Source organism: Archocentrus centrarchus, chromosome 10 (assembly GCF_007364275.1).
Source record: "Archocentrus centrarchus isolate MPI-CPG fArcCen1 chromosome 10, fArcCen1, whole genome shotgun sequence".
Lineage (NCBI taxonomy): Eukaryota > Metazoa > Chordata > Actinopteri > Cichliformes > Cichlidae > Archocentrus > Archocentrus centrarchus.
In genome coordinates, this window is record NC_044355.1 from 12,017,305 (window position 1) to 12,043,418 (window position 26,114).

Genomic DNA, 26,114 nt, shown 5'->3' on the forward strand with positions numbered 1-26,114 from the left:
CAGCTACTGGTAGACAGAGCAGTAGATAGACCCTCTGTGACAGCTGGGATAGCCCCCTGCCCCTGAACAGGATAAGCGGAAGAGAATGGATGGATTTTGAAAACACCCTTTCAACAACTAGATTTTATCTTGGAATAGGTGTATTTACACAACAAATGTGTGTTTTAGTATTTTGTGAATTTAGAATTATTTTCATGCAAATTCATGCGCAGAACAGAAAATGTCCTGCAATTGTAGCAAAACTGCATTTAAAAAAAAAAAAAAAAGGGTTTTCAACCTACAGAAAATTGGAATAAATAACAGTAGCAACACTGATTACAAGGCTTTGACATTTTTGTTATCTCTGTGTTTGCCGCTTAGAGGCGCTATTTCCACTGCTGTATGTTGAAGAAAACAATAGCGTTGGCTAGTGTAGGATAAAGATACGCGGCTTGGTCCTCTCTGGTCTAGACATCACATCATTAGCCTAGTCAGCTAGTCAGCTGTTTATTTTTTAACAAAATGTCAACCACGACCGGCGGCGGAGAGTTTGGAAACCCTCTACGAAAGTTCAAGCTCGTCTTTCTGGGCGAACAGAGTGGTAAGATGGCACGAAAGTCCTTAGAAGCGTTAATTTGGTCGGATGAAGGGAAATGTTGGGAGATGTGGCAAGATCAGCTAACTAGCTTTGTCGAGTTAGCTTGCAGTTGTATGGCAGGGTACAGTTATCCAGCGGATATTAATGACCAGCAAGGATACGAGACAATATGTTAATTTTCCAGTGTCAATAAAGACTGTGAGATGATGACAAAGATTGCGAACCCAATTTTCAGATTTCTCTTTCTGGTGATGATGTCATTGGGTAGCTATCGTTAGCTACCCAAGATAGATCAGTAAACTAGCTCATTTGTCGGTTTACTAAATGGCAAAAATACGACAAATTATTGTATTGTAGCAGCTGTGTTAGAGTTGTATTTACGCATCACAAATTAACCAAACAAAACACAACAATGGTCATTGTCATTGTATTAGTTTGATGGACGGTCGTTGCTAGCACAGTACTTCTGCTTGTACCTAGCAGTTAGTTAGCTCTGCTAGGCTAAAGGTTAATAATGACGCTCGTTTGCGTACTTAAAGCCTTACGTGGGTGTCATAAGTCTGTTACAGATCACTGGCTTCTAACAGAAGACCTCAAGAATGAATTTGAACCATCTATTTGTCGGTGTAGCGTTGTTTAACTGTTAGCTTCTTGCAACAGCATCTTGTAGAGCCACGTCGGCCGGTGGTTTCACACCAGTCGGCCTTTTCCATCGTTTCCATCATTATTCTGGGGTTCAGGGCCTGACCCTGTCATTGCTAAACGTGACTTCATCTTATGAATGTTCGTGCAGTGTAAGTGAGACAGCCTGGCATCACTAACCAGCTGTCAGGACTCGAGTAATTTTTAATTTTCCAAATGTTGTGGCTCCACCCATATTGCCAGCTCAGCGTGCGAGTTCAGCAGTCCACAATGCATCAGTGATAATAGCAGTTTACTCACCATATGACGTCACCGACTCGTAGTTTTTTTTTTTCTTCATATAATACAAAATTTTAAATTATATAATTGTACAATTAATGTTACCATTTGAGTGGTGGTTTTAGACTTGAATTACCTGGAATATCTCTTGTATTACTAAAGTGTCACTGTTTTTTTTTTTTTTTTTTCTGTACAGTTGGGAAGACCTCACTCATCACCAGGTTTATGTATGACAGTTTTGACAACACTTACCAGGTAAAAAGAACTTATGACAGTAATTTGTTCTCTGAAACTGACATTTTGACCTCAAGCACAGGTGTAATCAGTAACATGAGCTCACAGTTTTAGTGTGACTGATCATCCAATAACATCATGCTATACATGACAGCTAAAGTAGAATACAATAGACCAATTTAATGTGTCAGTAGCTGACACAGGTAAAGATAGGGAAGACTTACATCATACTATGACAAAAGGGGGACTAAGTAACATTACAAATATAATAAGTAATAACACAAAATTGACTGGTGGCAAGTATTGGCTCAGAATTTCACAATGCATCCCTGTTCTTATCATGTTTTGACTGCATTCAGCATAGGGAATTTGCACTAAACATGAGGAATCTGCTTATTAACACTTTTGTAAACATGATCAGTATAGTGTCCAGGTTTGCGATCAGCTGTGTTTATTGTTTGCTGCCAAGGTTTCACCTTCTATAAAGTGTGTATGAAAACCTGGATAAGGTGTTACTCGAAATAGCCTAAACCAGGAAGCGGTTATCAGTTATCTAAAACCAGGGCAAAAATGTTTGCACGTGCAGCACACTACAAAAATCAGATCATACTCAGGATGTTAGTAAGCACGTAAGTGCATTCCATTGATTAGATTATGAGCGCTACCTGTGCGACAAGTCTAAATGTTAGTAGTAGTAGTAGTAGTAGTATTTGTTTATTTTTATCCAGTACATTTACATCAAAAGAAATCACATGAGAGACAAAAAGATGTAGGCTGAAGCTAAAGCTTATATAGCACCTGTCCCTGACACAACAATCAACATGTAAGGAAAATTAAATCAGCTACAACTTTAACTACATCTCTCAGATTTAAGTACAAATTTACAACAAAAGAATAAGAAAGAAATATAATAAAAACAGATGAACTCTCGGTATCTAAAGCATCTTCACACAAAACCTTTATCACAGTACTTATTAATTTTGTTATTTCTGTACAGTTTAAAAAAAAAAAAAGTTATGGAAAAGGTCAATAAAATGTGCTTTAACACATAATGTAGTCCTAATTTTTTTTTTTAGACCTATGTAATACATTGTCATTTAACTCGCTGGTAACGATGTTTGATTGACATGCTTGTCCGACAGGCAACAATTGGAATTGACTTTTTGTCAAAAACTATGTACCTGGAAGATCGCACGGTAAGCCCTGTCTATTTTATTGTGATTTGCATCATTCCCATTGGTGAAGTATTAAAACAGTCATAAAAGCATGCTTCTGCTTTTTATATAGTAGTCACCATTTATTTTCCCCACACCATTTCACATTGTGCTTTTACATTATCATAGTTGTTTGTTTTTTGTTTTTTTCCACTCATTTTGTTGAACATGTGATCATGTTTTTAGTTCCCATCATTATTTCAAGATTTTGTTTTCCTTCCATCCCCTGGCTGGATCATGAAATGCCCCCCATGTTCCCACATTTGTCTCGTGGCTGGCCACAGATCCGGCTGCAGCTCTGGGATACAGCCGGACAGGAACGTTTCCGCAGCCTCATCCCCAGTTACATCCGCGACTCAGCCGCCGCTGTGGTGGTCTATGACATAGCCAGTAGGTATTATGGCTTTGACTCTCCTCCTTGTCCTTCACTTAGTATGGGAAGGGCAAAAAAAGCACTCATGAGCCTAGGAAACCCCGCTGGACAGCATATTGGGGGATATTCCAGATATCGTTTGTATTGGGTGCAGTGATTTAGAAGCATTTCTCCACAGTGTCCAGGGGGTGTAAATGCTGATAGTTATGGGTCTTATTTGAAGAATAATGAAAAATGCCTGCCAGTGCCACTTCACATCCTCTGAGATCCGCCGAAATAATGATTCAGCAGGGCCTACTTTCACATGTCTCATTGGCATAACACCCGTCATCTCTGAGCCTTCTGCATTTGAATGATTCTTCCCCATTACTCCATTAAAGGTCATTCTCATCCTTGCTGCTTGGCTTGCAATTCTTTTGTGTCTGTCCTATTCTCCACATTCTTGTTCTTCCTTTGCTGCCCTTTATCTCGACTTTTTTTTTTTTTTTTTGTCCTTTTCTTCTCCTACAATTCCAATCCTCAGGTCCGGCTCCAGCTTTGGGACACTGCTGGACAGGAGCGTTTTCGTAGCCTAATTCCCAGCTACATCCGTGACTCTACCATTGCTGTGGTTGTTTATGACATCACCAGTGAGTCAGGGCTGTCCTCTAACCATTCTTTAGGGCTCTAGAGTAACAGGAGGGAAGCTGTTTGTTTCTGCTAATACCCTTCAGAATGTATTTTCGTCTCCAAGCTTTTTCTTCTGAATACTTCTGCTTACTAACGTGTAAACAAAGGATTTTCTTACACAAGATGATCTCTTAATGAAGAATAATTCCAGCTTATGGAGGCTTTTAACTGATTCTGGTGTAACAAATTTTTCATGCCCTTTGAGGCAACATCTGGCTGATGTGTACACTAATTTTGTGTTTTTTTGTTTTTGTTTTTCATTTGCAGACCTTAATTCTTTCCAGCAAACCTCAAAGTGGATTGATGATGTTAGAACAGAGAGAGGAAGTGATGTCATTATCATGCTCGTCGGGAATAAAACAGACTTGGCAGATAAAAGGTACACGGTCGTGTGATAAGCGCAAATGATTATTTTCTTATTCTTTTATAAAAAAGATTGATAAATAGATCTAATACAGTTAGAAAATGGGTAGCTTTAAATTCTGTTGTAGAAAGTCTGCCAAAGCCTGGAATCCCACTTTTCTTCCCTTCAGTGCATCTCATCCAGTTTTGACTTTTATCATTTCCTTGTAATGTTGCGTACTCCAGCCTTTTTATAAGTTACTTAAGTACTTTTATTTATATAATTTTTTTTTTAATTTATAGTTTGATCATGTTTCTGTTCTGCCTTTTTTTTTTTTTTTTTTTTTACCTTACTTTTTTCTCTCCATGTCATTTTGAATATTTTTTTTTGTTTTGTTTTCCCCCTAAACACCACACTTCCACCCTTCACCCTCACCTTCCCCTTCTCGGGACCATGGCAGGCAAGTTTCTGTTGAGGCGGCAGAGAGGAAAGCTCGTGAGCTCAATGTGATGTACATAGAGACCAGTGCCAAGGCTGGCTATAACGTCAAACAGGTTGGTGTTCAGCAGGAGCAGGTGTAATGGTGACAAATTATCCTGTTTCAAGCAAGGGTCATAATTTTCCAGAGGTTAGGGAGGCCCACCTATGACATCTGGGATTTGAAGCTCCACCATGTGTTCATTCATTTAATGGATTAGAGTGTGGATGTTGAATGAATGCTTGACCTCAGGAGTCGATTTTATCCTGTTTCGTCTTTACTTGGCACGGCAGCCTCTCTCCCTTTGTCTCTGTCTGTCTGACTTTTAAACTAACCACTCTTTTTTCACTCCAAACAAGATTCATTGCTGAGCCCTCTTTGTCCTTCTCTCCATCTCTTCTGTCTCCTTTTGGCCTGTCCTCTTTGCGATGTTTCTTTCCATATCTGTCTGTTCGTCCATCTCCACCCTTCTGCTTTTACCGGAGCAGACAGATCACCACGGAGGAGGGCGAGCAGAGAGCTAAGGAACTGAATGTCATGTTCATTGAAACCAGCGCAAAGACTGGCTACAATGTCAAACAGGTAGCGATTCTGTTTTCTCAGGGTAGTTGAGCTAATTCTACTCTCAATGTCTACACTGCACTCTTTCTGCCTCCCTTTCCCCTCTTGTGGCTCATCATGACCTATCTTAGCATTCTTAAAGTTGTTTTCTCTACACAGGCTTTCCCTGTAAACATTTCAGTGCAGTTGTTCTGTACAGATTTATTGTAACTGTGTTTCTATTCAAGTACTCTTTGTCTGGTTCACTAAAATATTTCTGTGAATATAATAGATTTTCTCAGCAGACGAGTTTAACATGACAGTAATAACCATCACATTTTGTATCGCTGCTTTGGCTGCCTCGTTTTTATTCAGTGAAATTGAATATTTAGAAGCAACTAGTTATAACGTGATGACTTACTGTCCATAGACTACTGTCTAGGGCTGGGTGAAATGATGTATACCATACAACAAAAACAAATTGTTATTTTGGATTTTCATGCTAGTCTAACCAATCCTGCAGTGTATTATTACTTGGCTATTCTGAGTGTATCCAAAAATTTATCATTAAAACTGAAATGTCTCATTTCTTTCAGTTTTTGGAGTCTGAACTAAAAAAAACAGACATTTCTGCTGTGTCACAATATTTGTGTATAGACAGTTTTCTGTCAGATTTCCAGAAAACCTACTGTGCAGTCACATGAAGAAGAACTTTATGCAGTCCTGTGAAAAACTAAGTACACTCTTACTGTTTCCATAGGAATTAAGAGGATAAGTAGCACCCAGGTGCTGCTTATCAAATGCACTTAAACAATGATGATTAACCAGTCATCAGCATGTGTGGGCACCTCTATAAAAGCACAAGTTTTGGCAGTTTGCTGGTCTGGAGCATTCAGCTGTGTGTCAACACAGTGCCATGATCTTCCCAGTAAATTGACCCCAAAGTCAGAACATACAATGCTCAGAGAAACTGCAAAAACTCAAGAGCTACATCTCAGACTCTGCTGGCCTCAGTTGTGCTAAATATTAAGGTTCATGACAGTTCAATTAGAAAAACAAGTGTAACTTGTTTGGAAGGGCTGCCAGGAAAAAGACTCACAGCACAGCGTAGGTTTGCAAAATTGTATCCAAACAATATGCAGGACTTCTGGAACAATTTGGGCAGATTAGACCAAAATCAGTTCTAGCCAGCAGTTGTTGCTTGGCTCTGGGCCGGGCTGAGGTACTGTAGCGCTGGGCTGAGGAGTTCGCTGGTTCGCTATCAGAACTGCCCACTTTTACCACAATTAGCAAGCAGGCACAGCTATTAGCACTAGTTCTGATTGTCCAGTGCTGTCTGGCTGAGTTTTTTCTGGCTAGATCCCTGCCAAAGTGGATGTCATGGTCCGGGGTCCAAAGGACCTCGTGTGTTTTTGTTTTGCTTCATTTTGTCTGTTCTGTTTTGGGATTTCTTTTGGTTGTGAGGTTTAATTGTCATTTCTAGTCCCTGGTGTTCTCTCTGTATTCTGTGTCAGGTCTGCGTCTCTGTTCCATCGTCTTACTTCCTGTTTTATTTTGATAGTCGTCCAGTTCTGGTCTCTTGTGTTTAGTTTTGCTTCCCCTGGTCTCGTCAGTGTTATCAGCGTCACCTGTGTTCCCACCTGTGTTCCCACCTGTTTCCTCTTCCCTCATCAGGCCTCTTGTGTATTTAAGTCCAGTGTTTTCAGTGCCTGTTGTCGCGTCGTCGTCTACGTCTCCTGCTGTGTGGCCTGTTCTGCTTAAGTCTGGTATTTTTTCGTATTGAGTTTTGCCACTAGCTCTTCCTAGTCCGGCCTTTTGTTCAAGCACCAGTAATAAAGTGGAATTACCTTTTACGTTTTGCCTGGCGTGTCCTGCTTTGGGGTCCTCCTTCCTGCCTGCCACACAGACGTTTCATGACAGTGGAGATGTTTGGCCATAATATAACGTGCCAAATTTAAAAAAACAAACACCTCATACTAACTGTCAAGCACGGTGGTGAAGGGCTGATGATTTGGGCTTGTTTTTTAGCCACAGGACCTGGATACCTTGCAGTCATTGAGTCAGCCATGAACTTCCCTGTAAACAAAAGTATTCTAGAGTCAAATGTGAGGCCGTCTGTCTGCCAGCAAAACTGGGTCATGGAGCAGGACGATGATCAAGCTCAGCATCAAATCTACAACAGAATGTTTAAAAAAGCAAAGAATCGAGGTGTAGCAATTGCCCAATCAAAGTCCAGACATCAATGCTTAAGAGAGTCTGCAAACCTCAATGAACCAAATCAACATTGTAAAGAAGAGGGGGCAGACTTCCTCAGCAATGTTGTGAAAGACTGATAAAGTCAGACAGAAAATTATTACTTCAAGTTGTTGTTGCTAAGTGGTTCTTTAAGCTTTTGAATCATGAGGGGTGTACTTAGTTTTTACAGGACTGCATAGAGACCTGACAACTTTCTTTTTCACATGACTATATCTTGATATTTCACTACTTAAATAGTGGCATTTTATTTAACATAAAAGGGAATTGTAGCCATATCACCCACCCCTGTTTGACAGAAATTTGCTCAATATCAAATTCTTTTAAATGTTTCATTTTTTCTTACTTTGTTTTACAGCTGTTTCGACGTGTTGCTGCTGCATTGCCTGGGATGGATAGCACACCAGAGAAAAGCAAAGAGGACAGTATCCTTTTCGAGTTGCTTTTCAGCAGAATTTGCTGTCATGCCTTTTGTCACACTGTAGCTTTAATATTCTTAGTAAGATACCATTGACTGTCTGTCTTAGTTGACTGGGAAGAACAAAGAGAATTACTAGCATGCAAAAAAAAAAAGAAGTGAAATCTGCAATTCATTTAAAATGTTGCTTAACTAACTTCTGTCAGTGATTGACATCAAACTGGAGAAACAGCCAGAGATGACTGTAACTGAGAGCAGCTGCTCATGCTAGTACACCTCAGCCCCTGCCAGCCTGTCTCCTCCCCACCAACAGCTTGTCTCTCAGTGGCCACTCTCTCCACCCTTGGTACACTGCCATTGGGATGGAGGACCTGTCTTTTTTTTTTCTCTCTCTCTCTCTCTCTTTTTGTTTTTGTTCCCCTTTTCAACTCAGTGACTTTTCAGAGTAACCGTGTGGATGTGCATTACTGTATTGAAACAGATTATTTGGGGGGAAAAAATGGTTCAAAAGTAAACATTTAAAACAAGGAATAAGTTAATTGATATGTTCAGATTTTCATCCAGTTGCATGGCATTATATAGGATTGCAGACTGACATAGCTAACCGCTCTTGAGTTATTGCACAGTTTAGAATCTTAGTGCTGTTACTCTTGTCGTTGTAAAGTAAAACTGCTTGGGATTATTTAAATGACTCTGCAAGGTTGAATTCTCTGCCTATTGTATTTTATGTTTTTGTTTCAAATGGAGAGTTCACCTGAAACTATTCTGTCTCTCAGACAACTTATTTGTTGACTTCGTCTTATTTTGAGGAAGTAACCACCGGCTTTTAGCCAGTGAACTGTTATCATTGCAAAACAACATATTACCACATTAGGCTCACATCAACCATTTTCATTGTGTCAGTGGGACTACTTGCTTATATCTAACCAGTCTGCGAGCTTACATTGCCAAATACTAGTGTGTAAGCAGACCAGATTAAAAGGAATTCATATTTAACAGTACTGAGAAGGATGTGTAATTAGGAAACGGATATCCATCATAAAGGGAAACCAACCTAAATTAATTAGAAAGGCTACTAACCTAAGTTTATCTGTGAAATGAGCTGCACGCATACTAACATGTCTGAGGAGGCATTTTTAGTAGATGGGCCCCTAATACATGAAATTGAAAAACAGAGAGTGTTCAGTTTTTCCACGTCGATGGAGAGTTGTCACTTTGGTCACTATGACGTATCCACCATCTCATTGATGATTTGTGTTGTGTTGATTACACTATTGCAAGAACATGCAGCATGCTCACCCTGCAGGATTTACATGGATAAGAACACAGATGCCTTGCTTGTTTGTTCACCGACGTTGTGCACTGAATCAAGCCACAATATTGTAAAATATCAGAGAAGCCTGCTGACTGGTTCATGGCTTCACTAGTTGTTTTGTAGAGCTGGTAGATAGATGTCCTCAGATACAGCTAAAGCTTACTAACACCCTTGCTGTAAAAAGCGCAAAGACGTTAGTTGCCATATCCTTTGCTGTATTGCTATTGCCTGTGTAGGACTGTTGGTTTATTTATTTTGTAACTTGGACATACAGCTAACATTGTACGCGTGACCAAAAGTACAGACGCTGACACGCATGTTTTAAAGTTTATTTTATTTATTGTTTGCGTATCTGCTGAGGCGCAACCTAAAAGTGACATTGAGGCCTAGTTAAAAAATTTTTTTTTTTTTTTTCCCAGTGTGGTCAGTCGTTTGGTTTACAGTCACAGGTAAAAACTGCACCGTCTCACAACCCAACTAACCAGCCATAGCACAACAAAAGACACTGATCATTTGCCATAGCTTGTTTTGAAGCGTCCAGCGATTTAAAAATGGATTTGAAAGTTAAGGTATTTAATTGCAACACGAACAACCGTTTTAACGTGAGCAGCTCTTCTATTACTTGTCACTGACTAATTACTCAGCTTTGTGCTATTCTGAATTGTGTCTGTCCATTTGAAATATGTCTATTCGTGTTTAGCAACGTTTGTGTGAATAATGTACTATTACTATCTTATGTATAAAAATGAGAGTTAATGAAAACAAGTGTAGGCTTATCACATGGAATAAAATAAAGATATTTCACCAAAATTTTAACATCTCCGCCTGTTCTTTTATCAACTTTGGTCATTTTAGGGCAACATTCATTCAATTCAGGTCATCAGTGAAGTTCTCTATCGGTACCACACAGCACCTGAAACACGCATGTGACACATGTAGGTGTGTCACATCACCATTGAAACTATGCATGAGGTGACACATCACTGTTATGAAAACAGGTGTGGCCACATGAACATGATACTGTGTTACACAAATCTGCTAGTTAGTGAAAGATTGTGAATGAAAGCTTAATCCAACATTCGTGATACAGATAACCTGTTTATGCCAGCACTGTTACGCTATTATGATTACTATCTAAATGTAGTTGTGAGTGATCATCTCTTTCCTACTAAGATCTTGGGAGCAGAGAAGACGTTTCTGGAAAAACCTTCCCTTATTCCAAATTGCATGAATTAGAGGAAGATGTCTTAATACTTGTATCAACACTTGAAATAAATACACAACTGTAGTTCGACACAAACAGTACAGTAGCAGTCAAAAGTTTGAACAATTTTGACTGGTACTGTATTTCATTTTTCATCAGACACCTTCACAGGCCTGTTTGAGGTTCAAGACTCTGTGTTAGTCTGTTGGATATAAGAATTATAAGAAGATTAATCTCAGTTTTAAACCACTGCATTGAGGATATTTCCACATTGGTGTTGGCCACACTGCTTTAATAAGCTAGGGCTCAGTTTCCCCAAACATGGATTAAATCTAGTCTTGGACTAAAAAGTTTTTTTTCATTGGAGATCTTCACTGCATTGCCCTTTCAGTGTAAGGTTTCCTCTTTAGGCTTAATTCAAGTCTATGAAACTGGCTGAATAAGAGCATCAATGCAGGTACTATAGGTCCAAACATCAAATTGTGTATATATATATATATATATCTATCTATATATATATATATATATCTATATATCTCTATATATAGATATACTATCTCGATATAGATATCGATATAGATATATATACGATCTCTTCGATAGATCGATCGCCTCTCTCTCTCTCTCTCTCTCTCTCTCGCTCTCTCGCTATAGATCTCTCTAGCTAGCTCGCTCTCTATCTCTCTATCTCTCTCTCTATCTCTCTCTCTCTCTCGCTCGCTCGCTCGCTCGCTCGCTCTCGCTCTCTCGCTCGCTCTCGCTCTCGCTCTCTCTCTCGCTAGCTCTCTCGCCTCTTTTTTTTTCTCCCTTTATTTCTTTTTTCCAGCCATCCATTCACTTCTGCTTATCCTGTTCAGGGTCGCAGGGCCAACACAGTGAGACAGACAACCATCCATACTCACATTTATTTATTTATTTTACAAAATTCAAAACCTGTTTTGTTTGTACATAACAGAATTCTCTTTATTAATGTTTTTTTTGGGGGGGGGGGTGATGGAAAAGGCTATACATCTCTAAATACTTATGTGAAAATAAATTTTCATTTTGCTTAATTCAGTCAGGAAATTTTAATTTGGTCTAATTAGAACCTAATTAAAGAGGCCAAAATTGTTCAAACTATAAACCCAATCAGATTTTTTTTTTCTTTTTCAGTATTCCACTCATAGTTTCCTAGTGGTGTACTTTTGTTAAACAATCATAGTCGTGATGATACTCAGGATGCATCATCACTGAGCAATTCGCACCTACCCACTCACCTGAGCCACCCACAGTGCGCAGCCTACAATGAATGCAGACCTGTAAGACTGCTCTTTTCCAAAAATACAATCTCTGGTGAAAGTTTGGACCTATAGTACCTGCAATGGTAGTTGAGGGCGGGGCAGACTTTTTTTTTTCTTTTACGCACACCTGGATTCAGGAAGTACTGCTACGTCAGCGGGAGAGGTATTAGAAGGAATGTCTCAGGAATTCAACACAAAAATGTTGCTCGACTGGACAGGTGACCGGTAGGTATATATCTCTGTCACCACAGGTACCACGACGAAAGGAGCTTTAAATCTCGTCAGTGGAGAAGCTCGGAAAGACTGAACTTTTTCTGGACCGAGCAGGTTGAAGGGCTTTTTTTTTCTCTAAGAAGAAGAAAGACTTTAAAAAATATGTCTCGGCGTTCAAGTATTTTACCCGATAAGGTAGTCTTCGAGGACTTCAAAAATCAGTGTTTAGCCACCGACAGCTGGCTAAAGAAGTATGACAGCAACGGGATGCAAGTGTGGGTCGAGGTGCGCGCTGTGGATAAAGGAAATTACGTGCCTAAAGTCCACAAAATCAAGGTAAGTTCACTTTAATCCTAACTTCCTGGGGGGGGTCCAACATTCTTAGACTATCATGCTATGGATGGTAACCTGTAACCCTCTGTATGTTTTCAGTGTAAAATTACAGTTAAAGATGTACCAGCTGCTACCATGTTCGATGTCCTTCATGATAGTCAGTACCGCAAGACATGGGATCCCGCCATGCACGAGAGTTATGATATTGCCCGGCTCACTGATAATGCTGATGTCGGCTACTACTCATGTGAGTGAGCACTCTTATCCATTAAATCTTCATACAGGAGTGTGTGTGTGTGTGTGTGTGTGTGTGTGTGTGTGTGTGTGTGTGTGTGTGTGTGTGTGTGTGTGTGTGTGTGATCAATCAGAAAAGCCTTTGTTTGCTGTGGGCCTGATCAGATACACAAAGGAAAAGCTAAAGTTTAACTAATATTTATGATTCATATTTTAGATTTTTAAGAAAGGGCATACTTTACTACTAAATTATATGGTCCAGCAGTGCATTTAAACATGGTAAATTATTAAGATGTTTTTTTATTGGTACAATAACTACAGATGGCACACATTACTAATTAAACAATTGTGCACTTTTTCTGTAAATAAATGTATTTTTTTTAATGAAACAATCAGCTCTCCAAGCCTTCTTGTAGGTATGACTATATGTACTGACATTACCTATATTTCAAAACCACCTATAGTGTATCTAAGTGCTCTTCTTCAATAAAACTTCCCTTCACACTCGGAGCTGATTCAGCCCTCATGTATGAAGACTTCCTGGCCTCTTGTTATGCCAGTGTATGTGTTGCCATAACAAGGGTACACTTGCTGAGTCCTAAGCTTGCAGCTGTCAAATACTTAACTAAGAAGCCTGCCACAGTATAACAACATTATTTATGTCTCTTTTTTTTGTCCTCTGCAGGGCGCTGTCCAAGTCCATTAAAGAACAGAGATGTTGTGACACTGCGCTCATGGCAGATCACGGATGACGAGTACATTATCATTAACTTCTCAGTCAAACACCCGGTACGCCGCCTCCTACGCCCAATCAAGACACACGGCCTCTGCACATACTGTTTTTACAGCTCTTTGACACCTGTTGTCCTGTTTTGTGTTCACTGATTTTTTTTTTTTTTTTTTTTTTTTTAAAGCTAATCTACCTACAAACATGTCTTATAAATTGTGACAGTGTGCAGAAAGAAAGATCATAAAATTGTAGTTTTCCTCATCATTCTGCAAACTGTCGCCTTTCATTCGCAGAAATACCCTCCTCGCAGTGACCTCGTGAGAGCCGTTTCCATCCAGACGGGCTATTATATCAAGTCCACGGGACCAAATAGCTGCACTTTCATATATCTTTCACAAGCAGACCCCAAAGGTAAAACCATATGCAACAATGGCTTTGTTACATGGAGAGCTCTTGCTGAATTTGTGTAGAGTCCTTACAATGAATGTGTGTCTTCTAGGCTCTCTTCCAAAATGGGTAGTGAACAAAGCATCCCAAGTTCTTGCTCCTAAGGTATGTAACATTTCACAATCACTGCCACACACCACATGCTGCTAAACATTTTAACTTGTAGTAAACATTAGAGCTGAAAGTGCTAAGGTTAAGTGCTTAAGCACAGCATCAGCATCTGTGTGTAGGTGTGGGTTCACATGGTGTGGGTGTGTGTGTGTGTGCACATAACAGAGGGAGTTTCAGGTGTCTTAAAGGACAATAGTAACCATAGAAATGTGATTTAAGGACTTGTCCTGACGAGGTTGCTGACAAAGAAGAATCTCAGCTTAAGCTGAGCGGTCGTTCTCCCGGAAGAACTCGTTCCCCAAGTTTCATATTTTCCATAGATTGAAACTATTTAGACCAGAGTGAATCTGTGTGCGTGTGAGAAACTATTATTTAAAGTGTTTTGAGTGCTCAAGCAGAGTAGAAAAGTGCTAATAAGAACCAGTCCATTTCTTGTTTCAACCATCTCTTAAGGATAAGCAATGAAATCTGTGGAGTATCTCCAGGATTCTTCTTCTATAAATCTGAGTGACTGGAGTTGGGTGTTATTTTTACTGTCAATGAATGTACCATTTTTTTTTTTTTTTTTTTTTGTAATTGATTTATGCCTTTAAAGCTAATGATAGCAAAAAATAAATAAATAAATAAATAAAAAAAAAGGGGGGGGGGGGGTCACAAAACCAAGGTGTCAAAACAGCTTATTTAGAAGAATTAATAATAAATGTATCCATTTAAAAACCTATCCAGGTAGACAAGATTTTAACCATTAACTTCTCTATATACTCATTAGTTGTATGAGTATATAGATATAACAAAACTGTATGCTTACATTTTCTTTGAGGAACCAGATTGTGCGTGCAGTCTGAAACTCAGTCATTTGTGTTCACCTCTACTGGCAAGGTATTAGGTTTTCTGAATACTGGGACAGAAAGTTTCTAAAAATTTTCACAATCAGTGCGGCTCATGGTAACTGCTTGCCATATTATCTACCGCACAGTGTTTATGACTAACTTTATCTTCAGCTTTGTTGACTGAGAACGGAGGTGTGCTGCAGCCCACTAACAATCACATTATCACGTTTCAGGTAATGAGGAGTGTGCTGAAGGCGGGACAGGAATACTCAGTCTGGAAACGTCAGAATTCCCCCAACTACAAGCCCTGGCTCTACCCAGAGCAGAGCACCCTACCAAAGATGGACCCTGCTGAGCTGTCGATTCAGAGAGCAGACTCACTTGAAAATGTGGATGAAAGCTCAAAGCTAGATGCTCACGAAGGGGAGGACAGCAGTTAGATTGAATCAGACTCATGAAAGAAAGGGTGGACAAGAGGGGAATGGACTGTAGATGGACTTAAAGCCTCCGGCTCTCTGTGATATCACCATAATCCTCCAGTTCTCTAAAACAGTGTGCCTTTGAGGACGAGCAAGAGTATGAAGTGTTTACAACTGTCGTACAAGATGGAAATGAGCACAGATCAAATTGCCATCACCTCAGTCTGTGTTGAGCTAAGCTAACTTACACTGTACAGGGTTAGAGGTGTTGGGGTTGGAATGTGACATAGTTACAATGCTACACTTACAATTGGACCTCAGACAGTCAGTCTTTAGTTGCAGCTACATTAACAAATTTTAAAGTGGAAGAAAAGGAAACAGGGTTGCAGAGTTGGCGTTGACCAGTGTAGAGTTGTGATGTCAACTTCACTTCAGAATATTGCAAATTAAAAACTAAACTTTTTTCAGTCTTCCTTTTGGGTTTCAGGTAGACATGGACAGATGATCACTTTGTAATAATTTTCACTGTTTAAACAGTTTTGTTAGTAAGTTCACAGCATTTTTGCAGCAGCCACAGATTTTTCTTTTAATCATGTATTGAGAGTAACTTTGTGGAGGGTTTTTTTTTTTGTCTTCAGTTTGTAATTAAGATGACTGTTTGAGGGTGTGTTAGCTATACTCAGATGTTGTGCAATCAAAGTGTTTGCATTGTAAATGATTACAAATGCTAGACTTCCACTGGTCTGCAAACAGGGCTTGAAATGAACTTCCGGTTAGGTTGTATTACCAACTCAGAATGTACATGAATGAGTGATTGTGTTTTGTTAATTGAATATCAGCTGAAGGATTGGAATGGCCACAAAGGCTGTTGTTTTTTTTGTTTTTTTAAATTTATTTATTTCAAGTTGTTGTAAATTGATGAAGTCATGACCTGGGATGAAGCCCCTGTAGTGACACGATTAGGTTTTTCTTACTAAACTATTTAATGTTAACAATGTTGCAAGACCTTGACTTTTTTCCCCCCCCCAAATAAACCAAACAAGGTTAGCAGACTTGCATACTCACTGTAATTGTCAAATAAGAGGAATGCTCTCAACCAGTTTCGAGAGAAACCGACTGTCAGGGTGGAACAAGTTTTACTACTCCTACCAGAACAAAAAGGACTGGTTTGTTCCAGCTCTAGTGCTGGTTCTTCAAGTGCACAAAGCCAAACATTAGCAGAGGTCAAAGAGTAGAGTTTTATTTTTGTGATCGTCACCCTCTATGAAAAATACTGAACCCTTTCAGGTCAAGTGAAAATCCAAACTTTAATTCTTTACATGAAAATGATTAGTGTGCAGAAACAAAGACAATACTAAGAGGAAAATAGTAGCTATCAACATCCAATGTAATGTATAAAAGCATAATGCAGTAATAATAATATAGGTACTCAACTGTTTTCTATGAACGTTCCAGTGTGTGCAGATTTAATGTGCAGCCAGAGGTCCTGGATCTGCAGATTTTACTGACTAAGCACATCTTGAACCACGCAGGCCAGAATTATGAAAGCACCAGACTGTCTTTGGTTTGAATTAAACCTGCAAACCTTGGAGCCTCCACTGCACAGGTAACACCCCATTACAAGCTTTACAAGCTTTACCAGCACACTAGGATAAATGTTATGCACTTTAATAGCATGTTACAAGGTATGCCTGTAAATTATTCGGCACCTCAGATACAAAGTTCATGAAACAGGCACAGTGTGTGGAAAACTCATGCTTGAAACATAAAAAAGTACAATAAAATATTAATGGTAAGTAGCTCTCAAAAGCAGTGACTGAAATGTATATTTACATCCCTTAGTATTTCATAACAATTGGAAATATTTACTATAAATTAAACATATTGTGTATAAATTGACCAAAGGACCTTATTTCCCTATTTAGAAACATCATATTAGGGCTTAAGGAAGTTTAAGCAAAGGCTATGTTTAAATGTTTTGCTTGACCAGAAAATATTTATGTTCTAAAATTTAAAGTGTAAAATGTCTAAAAAAAAAAACAAGTTATGCTTGAAATTAACTTCTTAACACATTCCACTGAAATAGTTCATCATGTACACAGCAGACAGCATGCAGAAAGGAGTATCTGTGAAACTGAGACTTAAACAACATGTATATTTTCCTTGCATGAACGACTCTGAATGACATTGTGAGTCATGCATCAGTGTGTGGGAGGATTGTAATGAAGTGCAGTCAAGTCTTTGTCTCTCTCTGCTGCCATCTAGTGCACGGTCCTCTCCTTCTGCCTTTGGTAGTCTGAAAAAACACACACACACACACACACTATCATCAGAGTCCTGACATGGGCATCGTTATATAATCTCCTACCAGCATGACACAATTCAGTGACCACAAATACAGATTTTACTGTCTTTTGTTGAAGATGTATAGTGAAATCAGCCAGATGATTATATCAGTATGCGGGCACGATGACATGCTGGCATACTGACAATCTTCAAATTCTTCCAACGTTCAGCATGTTCTTTATTTTTTTCTTTTTTAAATTTGTTAAATTATATAACATATGCTGCATTAGCACACTGAGGGATAATGCAAGGCAAGGCGTAAACACTGCTATCACATCCAAACTGAGCACAACAGCCTCCTCTGAGCTTTTCTTTTTATTAAGCACAGTAAGTGTAGCTCTGTCTTAAAAACAACATTTTAAAGGATTTTTACCAATTATGACAAATTCTGCAGTAAAACAAAATTTTTTTATTTTTTTATTACTATTTCACCAACTCTAAAAAGATCTTTACAGTGGAGAGTAAAACATGTGTTGGCATAAATGTTTAGCTCAGCTTGTTGTGATGATCTTGATATAATTTAGTAAACCGACACTTACTGTAGGGAAAGAAGCGAACCCTCATCAGGATTTCTCGTGCAGTTTTCAGAATGTCTACAGCCTAAAGGAGACAAACATCTGTAATCTCATGTAGATGCATTGATACAGAATACATCATTAGAAAGAGAAAACTGCCACATTGGGCTTAGTGTATTCTTGCATTTTTTTTGTATTAAATCTGCAGATGGTCAGGAGGACAAACAAAAACGCGTGTCTGTGAGTGGATGCTGTATTTGCACAGTGATTAATGCGTCAAAGTTGAAAGAAGATCTCATAAAAGTTTGACTATGGCCAAAATGGCAGATACTCTAAATTTCTTTTAGAAAGTTATTCATGCTTGAAAAGGCAGAAAAAAATATTTCAAGCTCCTTTGTTTCAGTTTTGATGATTATGGCTTATAGCTCAGGAAAATCAGAAATCCAGCATCTCAAATTACTCCAATATTTAATTTTCAGTTGGAGTAAATGACCATTTAAACTGTGCAGCTTTTGGCGATCACAATCAGACTGCTGACTTAACATTTCTCCAGATGACGATCACTGACGCCGTCCACAAGGAGAGAGAGCCACGGAAGCAACAGGGATGCCTGCAGCTTTGACTATCAAGAAAACTCAATTTTAGAACTTTGGAGAGCTTCACAGTGGGTGGACTGAAGCTGTGTCAGAGCACCAGGAGCAGACACTCTCAGAGATCTTCAGAAAGCAGCTACAACTGTTGCATTCCTAATATCAAGCCACTCCTGAATCAGAAGCATCTTACCTGGGCTAAGGAGAAAATAAATGGGACTGTTGCTCAGTGGGTCAAAGGCCTCTTTACAGATTAAAGTAAATTTTGCATTTCATTTGGAAATAAAGGTCCTAGAGTACAGAGGAAGAGATTTTGGAGTAGCTCATGCTTTCGACTGCTTACAAGCTTTATGGAGATGCCAATTTCCTTTTCCAGCAGGACTTACCACCTGCCCACAGTGCCAAATCTACAACCAAATGGGCTGCTCACCATGTTATTGTAGTGCTTGAATAGCCAGCCAACCTGCATGACCTGAATCCCACAGAGAATCTATGGAGTACCGTCCAGAGGAAGATGAGAATCACCCAACCCAAAAACACAGACAACCTGTGCTTCAGTGACATCTCAGCAGTGCCACAAGCTGATCACCTCAATGCCATGATAGATTGATGTAATAAGTCATGATGAAGGCACATCATCCAAGTATTGAGAGTATAGATGAACATGCTTTTCAGAAGTTGGACATTATTCTGATAATGTGATACTGAATTTCTGATTTTCATGAGCTATGATCCACAATCATCAAATTTAGAACAAAATGCTTGAAATCGTTTAGCTTTCTGAATGAAATTACAAAAATAAATGATATTTTCCTTAATATTATATTTACATTTTTTTTGAGTTGTATTAGTAGATAGTTATGGTCAGATGTTTACATGCACTCATCACAGGCATAATGTGTTGAATAAAGTCTGTTTGGACTTACTCTTGAGTGTTCTATATCTTGGAAATCAACATCATTGACTGAAAGAACCTGGTCTCCCTCCTGTAGCCCTGCTCTGTGGGCATCTGAATCTGGGACCACCTGGAAACACACAGGAATTATTAAAAATTTTGAAAAACAAACAGATAGTCAGCAGCACAACAAGAACAACAAACACCATGTAACTAATGAATTTGGATTATTGGATTTATTGAATGGTTTCCCAGTGAGACTGAAGGCTGTTGAAAAAACAAGCAGCCTGTTCCAAAACAACACCTGCATTATCAGAATTCGGCTCCCTAGCCGGCCTTGGCTGGCAATCATATCTCTCCAGAACTATGTGTGAAGGCCGCTATCCCCCTCAGCCCTCTCTGTGATTTGTGAAGCTGGATCTGGTGTACCAAGGCTGCTGATGAACTTCCATCACTATCAGCAAACTGTTTGCCTGGGAGCTGGCATCTGGGCTCCACAATGCCCCCACCCTCTCGTCTCCGTCTGCGTCCCCTCCTGACCCTGACCCTAACCACCATACTGCTATCCTGGCTTTATATGTGCAATATGCTTTTTGCTGAGGTGTTTTTTGGAACCTCGTAAGGTGTTCTTTATGAACACAGTATGAGATGATTTTTTTGAACCTAACTATCCCAGTGGATCTCTTTCTGTCTTTCTGCTAAAGGTAGCGCCGTTGAGAAACGGTTGCATGACCTCAGACATCTGTCCCCCCCCCTGTCTGTGTTATGTTTTTGTTTTGGATGGATGTTCTGTTAACTGCAATTTCCCCATTTGTGGGACTAATAAAGGCATTCTTGATTCTTGATTCTTGATTCTTGATTGATTCTTGAACACACTAAACACCATGGCTGTGCATGCACCTTGGATATAAAGATTCCTAACTGTGAAGCTTTGCCACCACGGATGTTGAAGCCCAGCTGTGCCCCTGGAGGTTTCTTCAATACAATGGTGCGAGGCAGGAACTGGGTGAGCTCATTGTTATAGTCAGGATGATGAACCCGCTAAAAACAAAGAGAAGAAGAACAGCCAGCAATGTTGAGTTTCTCTGAGTTTGCTTCTTCTACATACCTGAACAGCAATGTGATCAGAGTCAAGCCCTTTGCAGAATATGATGCAGAGGACATCACTTATTAGAGGACTGGGAACACATTCAGCATCGTTTGAAAAATAAGCACAGCAAAAAATAAAATGCCTTTCCTTTGGGATAAAAAGATCTGGAAACAGAAGATTCACCAAAAAAAAAAGCTTCCAAAAAAAGAAAACCTTTTTTTTTAATAGCATTCAGTAAAATTTTCAGTATTAATTGATACTGAGTTTTGAAAAAGTGTTTGCCCCCTTACTGAGTTCTTATTTTTTGCATATTTGTCACAATTGCATGTTTCAGATCGCCAAACACATTTTAATATTAGACAAAAATAACCAGAGTAAATACAAACTGCAGTTTTTAAATTATTTATTAGGGAAAACTAGTTGTGCCACCCTTGGCAGTAGGAACTGCAACCAAGCGTTTGCAGTAACAGGCAATGAGTCTTTCACATCGCTGTGGAGGAATTTTGGCCCACTCGTCTTTGCAGAATTGTTTTAATTCAGCCACATTGGAGGGTTTCCAAGCATGAATGGCCTGTTTACGGTCATGCCAAAAAATCTCAATCTGATTTAAGTCCAGACTTTGACTATGCCACTACACAACCTTTGTTTGTTTGTTTGACTGTCAGCATGATGCTCTTTTTATGAAATGCTGTTTTTGCCACATGTAACGGAGCACAAACCTTCCAGAAAGTTCAACTGTTGTCTCATCACTCCCACAGAATATTTTCCCAAAAGTCTTGGAGATTATCAAAATGTTCTTTGGCAAAAACGAGATGAGCCATTTTTATGCAGTCTCTTTACACTGACCTTAACTGAGGGAAGTGAGGCCTGCACTTGTTTACGTGTTATTCTAGTTCTTTTGTGACCTCCTCGATGTGCTCTTGGATTAATTTTGGTAAGACGGCCACTCCTAGGACGGTTCACCACTGTTCCAAGTTTTCTCCATTTATGGATAATGGCTCTCATCGTGGTTTGCTGGAGTCCTAAAATGTTAGAAATGCCTTTGTGACCCTTTCTAGACTGATAGATGTCAATGACTTTGCTTCTTAACTCTTCTTGAATTGCTTTAAATTTCTTTTAAAAAACGTGTTGCTTTTTTAGCTCTTTTAGCCTACTTCACTTTGTCAGACAGGCTCTATTTAAGTGATTTCTTGACTCAGCAGGTCTGGCAGTAATCAAGCCTGAGTGTAGCTAGTAAAACTGACCTCAGCTTTCCAAAGAAAGTTGGATAATCACAGTTCAGTCATGATTGAACAAGTCGGGACTTTGACTAGGCCACTCCAAAACCTTCACGGGGCGGTGGATGAAGTTACTTTTTCACAAAGGTAGGTTTTGAAAGCTTTTTTTTTTTCCTTAATAAATTAAATCATTACTTAAGAAACACATGTTGCATTTACTCGGGTTATCTTTGTGTATGCAAAGAGAAATAAAGAAATCAAGCTGTTTTATCCAAAGCATCCGAAGCATTGAGCACAACCTATAAAAACACAGCTAAAATAGAATAAAGTTAAAAAAAAAATGTAGAGCATATAATAAGGTATAATATAGAGTAACGTGGTTTAAGCACAGAGGGTAGATCGACAAAAATGTGGCGCACCTCCTGTGGAGGTATCCATGCAGGTGGGTTCTCATAAGAAGGCAGGAATACCACTGGGAGCTGATAGTCGTCATAGGGAATTTTCTGGTCCATTATTGCTTTTTAAAAAAAAAAAAATCCTACAGAGAAGAGAACAAAGTGTTATGAACTATGGGTGCGCTGCACTGCTTGATACAAATTAAAGGGAAATCCCTGAAACCACGACCACTACTTTAAAGGGCTCCGGTGCCTCTGTTATGCTGTGGTTTTGGTCAACCTGTCGCCACAAATCATTGTGCGTCTCTCTTCCATGATTATTATACCTTCATTCATATGGACCTGTAATTAATGTCCCTAATACACCCACTGAAGTATGTCTAAACTTTTACATAAAGCATAAAAAATGATCGAGAAGACAAAAACATCAGCGCGTTTGGCTCAACGGACAGAAGTGAAATAAAATAAACTCGTGTTTATCCCACAGTGGACAGTTTCACAGGGCATACACAAACGAGACTACAGTTAGCTTACAGGCTGACGACAAACAAGCTCGCTTCGCTCTCTCAAACAGAAAATATTCTGCCACTCGCTGTTATCACCATTGAAGCTATAACGTGAAAGCACTGCGCTCTTTTGGCATTGAAAAACACCGAGTAACTACAACAAAACATCCAAAATATCTCTCACCTGCTAGTCTGAAGGCTAGCAGTGGTATCTTCTAGCGTTACGCGATTACAGGCATCCAGTGCATGACCGCCACCTGCTGGCGTGGAGGAGTCACACCAAGAGGTCCCGCAACATCAGCGGTAACAATCGCAACCTCATGTTGAGTAACTGCATTTGTGTAAAGACTGTGTGGAGGACATGCCGATCTTAATTCATAGGGCTAGATAATATCCACAAAAGAAATAAACATCTACAAAGTTTAGTCTGGGTTTTTCTGTGTGAAAGCTATTAAAGGCTACAAACCGTGAAAGAAAACAGGAAGCCCATGAAACACTTCTTGCAGTCTAACCAGAATCTTTTCTTTTTATTGAGCTACAGTGCCATAATTATTATTGCAACGCAGTAAAACTTACATCAAAAACTAAGAAGTTTAAACTATGTATAACACTCTCTCAACTTATTTAAAAGCAACTAAAGTAGAGGTTGTAATAGAATGAATTACACATTTATTGTATTTCCTCATCATTCATGTCCCCGTGTACCATTTTAGATAAATATAATATTCTTACATCATTTTATATTATTTTATATGAGAGCAAATCACACACCTCCAAATCTGAACTTCACCTTGATTTAATGTCTGCTCCAACTGCATATGTTTGCATTTCTTTCTAACTGAAGCAGAAAAAAAAAAAAAAATGTGTGTTGTGAAATGAATCCACTTTGTTTAACAGTTTGTGTGGAATTGCTTTGCAGAAACTTGATATGTGATATGAGCTTCATTATATTAATACAGTTATCATCTTCATTTACAATGGTGAAGCATGAACATTCTGTTATTATTGTAGATTAACAATGGCTTCACCACTCAGTAATGACTTTGATAACCGTAAATCATGCAGGATTTTTACTCTTCACCGAATTTTTACAACCAGGTTCAGGTCGCAGCAAGTTTTATTTGGCAATTAAATGAAATGAAACTTGAGTTGCCTGACTGGTATGAAAAACACAGGCTCCTCAAGATAAATAAACAGAATTATGGCAAGTCTTTAAAAAAATATGTCAGTCTGCTGAAACCACTTGCAAGAGTTCCATAACTGCAGTGTTAGTATAGCCAAAGTAGCATTAAATACAGTTATGATAAAAAGAAAGCTGCTGGTTATGTATCAAGATATAAAAAAATAAAAAAAGATCCAGTCTTTCAGGTCTTAAGATTAGGTAAAAACAATTTGAGATGAATAATAAAGGACTCATTATACAGTGTCATTGTTTATTTAAGAAAAACAAAACCAAAATGTAGAAGCAGTGTGTGAAAAACTAAGTATGAGGTGTACATGCCAAACATGGTGCTGTGCATTATGGCCAAACATGTTCACTTTGGTCTCATCTATTCAAAGGTCGTTGCTCCAGAAGTCTTGTGGTTTGTTCAGATGCAGCTTTACAAACCTAAGCCATGCTGCCATGTTCTTTTTAGAGAGAAGAGACTTTTGTCCTGACAACCTTTCCAAACAAGTCATACTTCTTGAGTCTTTTTCTAATTGTACTGTCATGAACATTACACAGCAGTTGGTGAGAGCAGCAGAATAGGTGATTGGAACCACACAAAACTGGGAGCAGCAAATAGAGTTACATAAAAACAAACATAAAAACAGACATACACAATAACAGTTAACAATATCCTATCAGTTAAAACACTGACAACCAGACATCTGTAGCTCAAGGTCTTTTAAAATGGCCATCAAAGCATTTAATGAGACCAGCTTCTTCAGATTCAAGTCAGTTATTCCATCAAGATGGGGCAGCAAACTGAAATGATTTTTTTCCAAGCTCTGTTCGGACTTTAAGCACTGCAAACAAGATTTAGTCATTGGAACGAAGAGAGTGGATTTCTGATGGATGGATGTTAAACGATAAGAAGGGAGCAGATGTTGCTTCTTGATCTTGATGCCATGATGTTGTGTTTGAAGAAATCCTTTGCCGACACAGTCTCAATGAATAACATGAGGTTTATTACAAAAAAGACAATGTCAGAACAAACGCTCGAGACATCTGGGTGAGAGAAAGCCAATGATCTTCTGCACACCGAACAAAAAAACTTAGAGCCTTATATAGGCATTAACATATAGACACGCTGCCACACAGACTGGTTCAAAACAGCTTTCTTGGGGGGGTCAGAGAATCCTCAGTTTTAAAACTTTCCTTATTTGGTAAAGATAAACAGTGAAGATGAGCTCCCAAACTGAGAGGCCCCTTGCTGGAATTTTCCTACACCTTTAGGAGACAACATACATGCAGTTGCACATAGGCGTTTCAGACACTACACAGACACAGAACAGCCTTATACAGTGGCTTGCAAAAGTATTCATACTCCTTGAACTTTTCCATATTTTGTCACATTACAACCACAAACATAAATATATTTCACTGGAATTTAATGTGAAAGACCAACACAAAGTGGTAGACAATGGTGAAGTGGAAAGAAAATTATACATGATTCAAAACATTTTTTACAAATAAAAAACTGAAAAGTGTGGTGTGCAAAAGTATTCAGCCCCCTTTTCTCTGAGTGCAACCAGTTGCATTCAGAAGTTTCCTGATGACTGCTAATGACTAAAAAGAGTCCACCTGTGTGTGATCTAATCTCAGTACAAATACAGCTGCTCCGTGACAGCCTCAGAGGTTGGTTAAGAGAATATTGGGGAGTAAACAGCATCATGAAGTCCAAAGAACACACCAGACAGGTCAGGAATATGGTTGTGGAGAAGTTTAAAGCAGGCTTAGGCTATAAAAAGATTTCCCAAGCTTTGAACATCTCACGGAGCACTGTTCAATCCATTATCCGGAAATGGAGTATGGCACAAAACCTACCAAGACAAGGCCGTCCACCTAAACTTACAGGCCGAACAAGGAGAGCACTGATCAGAGATGCAGCCAAGAGGCCCATGGTGACTCTGGACCAAATGCAGAGATCCACAGCTCAGGTGGGGGAATCTGTCCACAGGACAGCTATTAGTCGTGCACTGCACAAATGTGGTCTTTATGGAAGAGTGGCAAGAAGAAAGCCATTGTTAAAAGAAAACCATAAAAAGTCCCGTTTGCAGTTTGCCAGAAGCCATGTTGGGGACACAGCAAACATGTGGAACAAGGTGCTTTGGTCAGATGAGGCCAAAATTGAACTTTTTGGCCAAAATGCAAAAAGCTATGATTGGCGGAGAATTAACACTGCACATCACTCTGAACACACCATCCCCACTGTCAAAG

General features: G+C 39.1%; 3 protein-coding genes across 6 annotated transcripts; 2 read left to right on the plus strand and 1 right to left on the minus strand.

Moving 5' to 3' along the window:
* Positions 1-391: 391 nt before the first annotated feature.
* On the plus strand, positions 392-10,145 carry rab41 (RAB41, member RAS oncogene family). Of its 4 annotated transcripts, XR_004020458.1 has the most exons (9): positions 392-580; positions 1,695-1,753; positions 2,875-2,928; positions 3,843-3,948; positions 4,256-4,367; positions 4,792-4,885; positions 5,298-5,391; positions 7,961-8,027; positions 8,227-8,294. XR_004020458.1 is itself a non-coding variant. In XM_030738954.1 (8 exons), exons 1-8 carry the CDS (start codon positions 502-504, stop codon positions 8,289-8,291), a joined length of 636 nt encoding a protein of 211 aa, XP_030594814.1. In that variant the 5' UTR covers positions 395-501; the 3' UTR covers positions 8,292-10,145. The 4 variants fall into 4 exon arrangements, 3 of the variants coding, with proteins under 3 accessions (XP_030594814.1, XP_030594813.1, XP_030594815.1); XM_030738954.1 differs by lacking the exon at positions 5,298-5,391 and having other exon boundaries at positions 395-580; positions 8,227-10,145; XM_030738953.1 differs by lacking the exon at positions 4,792-4,885 and having other exon boundaries at positions 395-580; positions 8,227-10,145.
* A 1,868-nt stretch (positions 10,146-12,013) lies between these two features.
* On the plus strand, positions 12,014-16,307 carry stard14 (START domain containing 14). Its single transcript, XM_030740072.1, has 6 exons — positions 12,014-12,368; positions 12,465-12,612; positions 13,285-13,388; positions 13,623-13,740; positions 13,829-13,881; positions 14,951-16,307. The coding sequence occupies exons 1-6, from the start codon at positions 12,195-12,197 to the stop codon at positions 15,155-15,157; spliced, it is 804 nt and encodes a 267-aa protein (XP_030595932.1). The 5' UTR covers positions 12,014-12,194; the 3' UTR covers positions 15,158-16,307.
* A 48-nt stretch (positions 16,308-16,355) lies between these two features.
* Positions 16,356-22,993, minus strand: pdzd11 (PDZ domain containing 11). The gene is made up of 6 exons (XM_030740073.1): positions 22,875-22,993; positions 22,209-22,327; positions 20,383-20,523; positions 19,514-19,612; positions 18,022-18,082; positions 16,356-17,432 (listed from the first exon to the last, which is right to left on the minus strand). The coding sequence occupies exons 2-6, from the start codon at positions 22,299-22,301 to the stop codon at positions 17,398-17,400; spliced, it is 429 nt and encodes a 142-aa protein (XP_030595933.1). The 5' UTR covers positions 22,302-22,327; positions 22,875-22,993; the 3' UTR covers positions 16,356-17,397.
* Positions 22,994-26,114: the final 3,121 nt, after the last annotated feature.

Bases quoted from the DNA above. Each gene is read 5' to 3' on its own strand.
- rab41 (XM_030738954.1), top strand. From the start codon at position 502: ATGTCAACCACGACCGGCGGCGGAGAGTTTGGAAACCCTCTACGAAAG. The intron at 581-1,694 runs GTAAGATGGCAC...TTTTCTGTACAG, and splicing joins CTTTCTGGGCGAACAGAGTG to TTGGGAAGACCTCACTCATC. The intron at 1,754-2,874 runs GTAAAAAGAACT...CTTGTCCGACAG, and splicing joins GTTTTGACAACACTTACCAG to GCAACAATTGGAATTGACTT.
- pdzd11 (XM_030740073.1), bottom strand. From the start codon at position 22,301: ATGGACCAGAAAATTCCCTATGACGACTATCAGCTCCCAGTGGTATTC. The intron at 20,524-22,208 runs GTGCGCCACATT...CTTTGTTTTTAG, and splicing joins CATGGATACCTCCACAGGAG to CGGGTTCATCATCCTGACTA. The intron at 17,433-18,021 runs GTAAGTGTCGGT...GTGTTTTTTCAG, and splicing joins GGTTCGCTTCTTTCCCTACA to ACTACCAAAGGCAGAAGGAG.
- stard14 (XM_030740072.1), top strand. From the start codon at position 12,195: ATGTCTCGGCGTTCAAGTATTTTACCCGATAAGGTAGTCTTCGAGGAC. The intron at 12,613-13,284 runs GTGAGTGAGCAC...TGTCCTCTGCAG, and splicing joins TGATGTCGGCTACTACTCAT to GGCGCTGTCCAAGTCCATTA. The intron at 13,882-14,950 runs GTATGTAACATT...ATCACGTTTCAG, and splicing joins CCCAAGTTCTTGCTCCTAAG to GTAATGAGGAGTGTGCTGAA.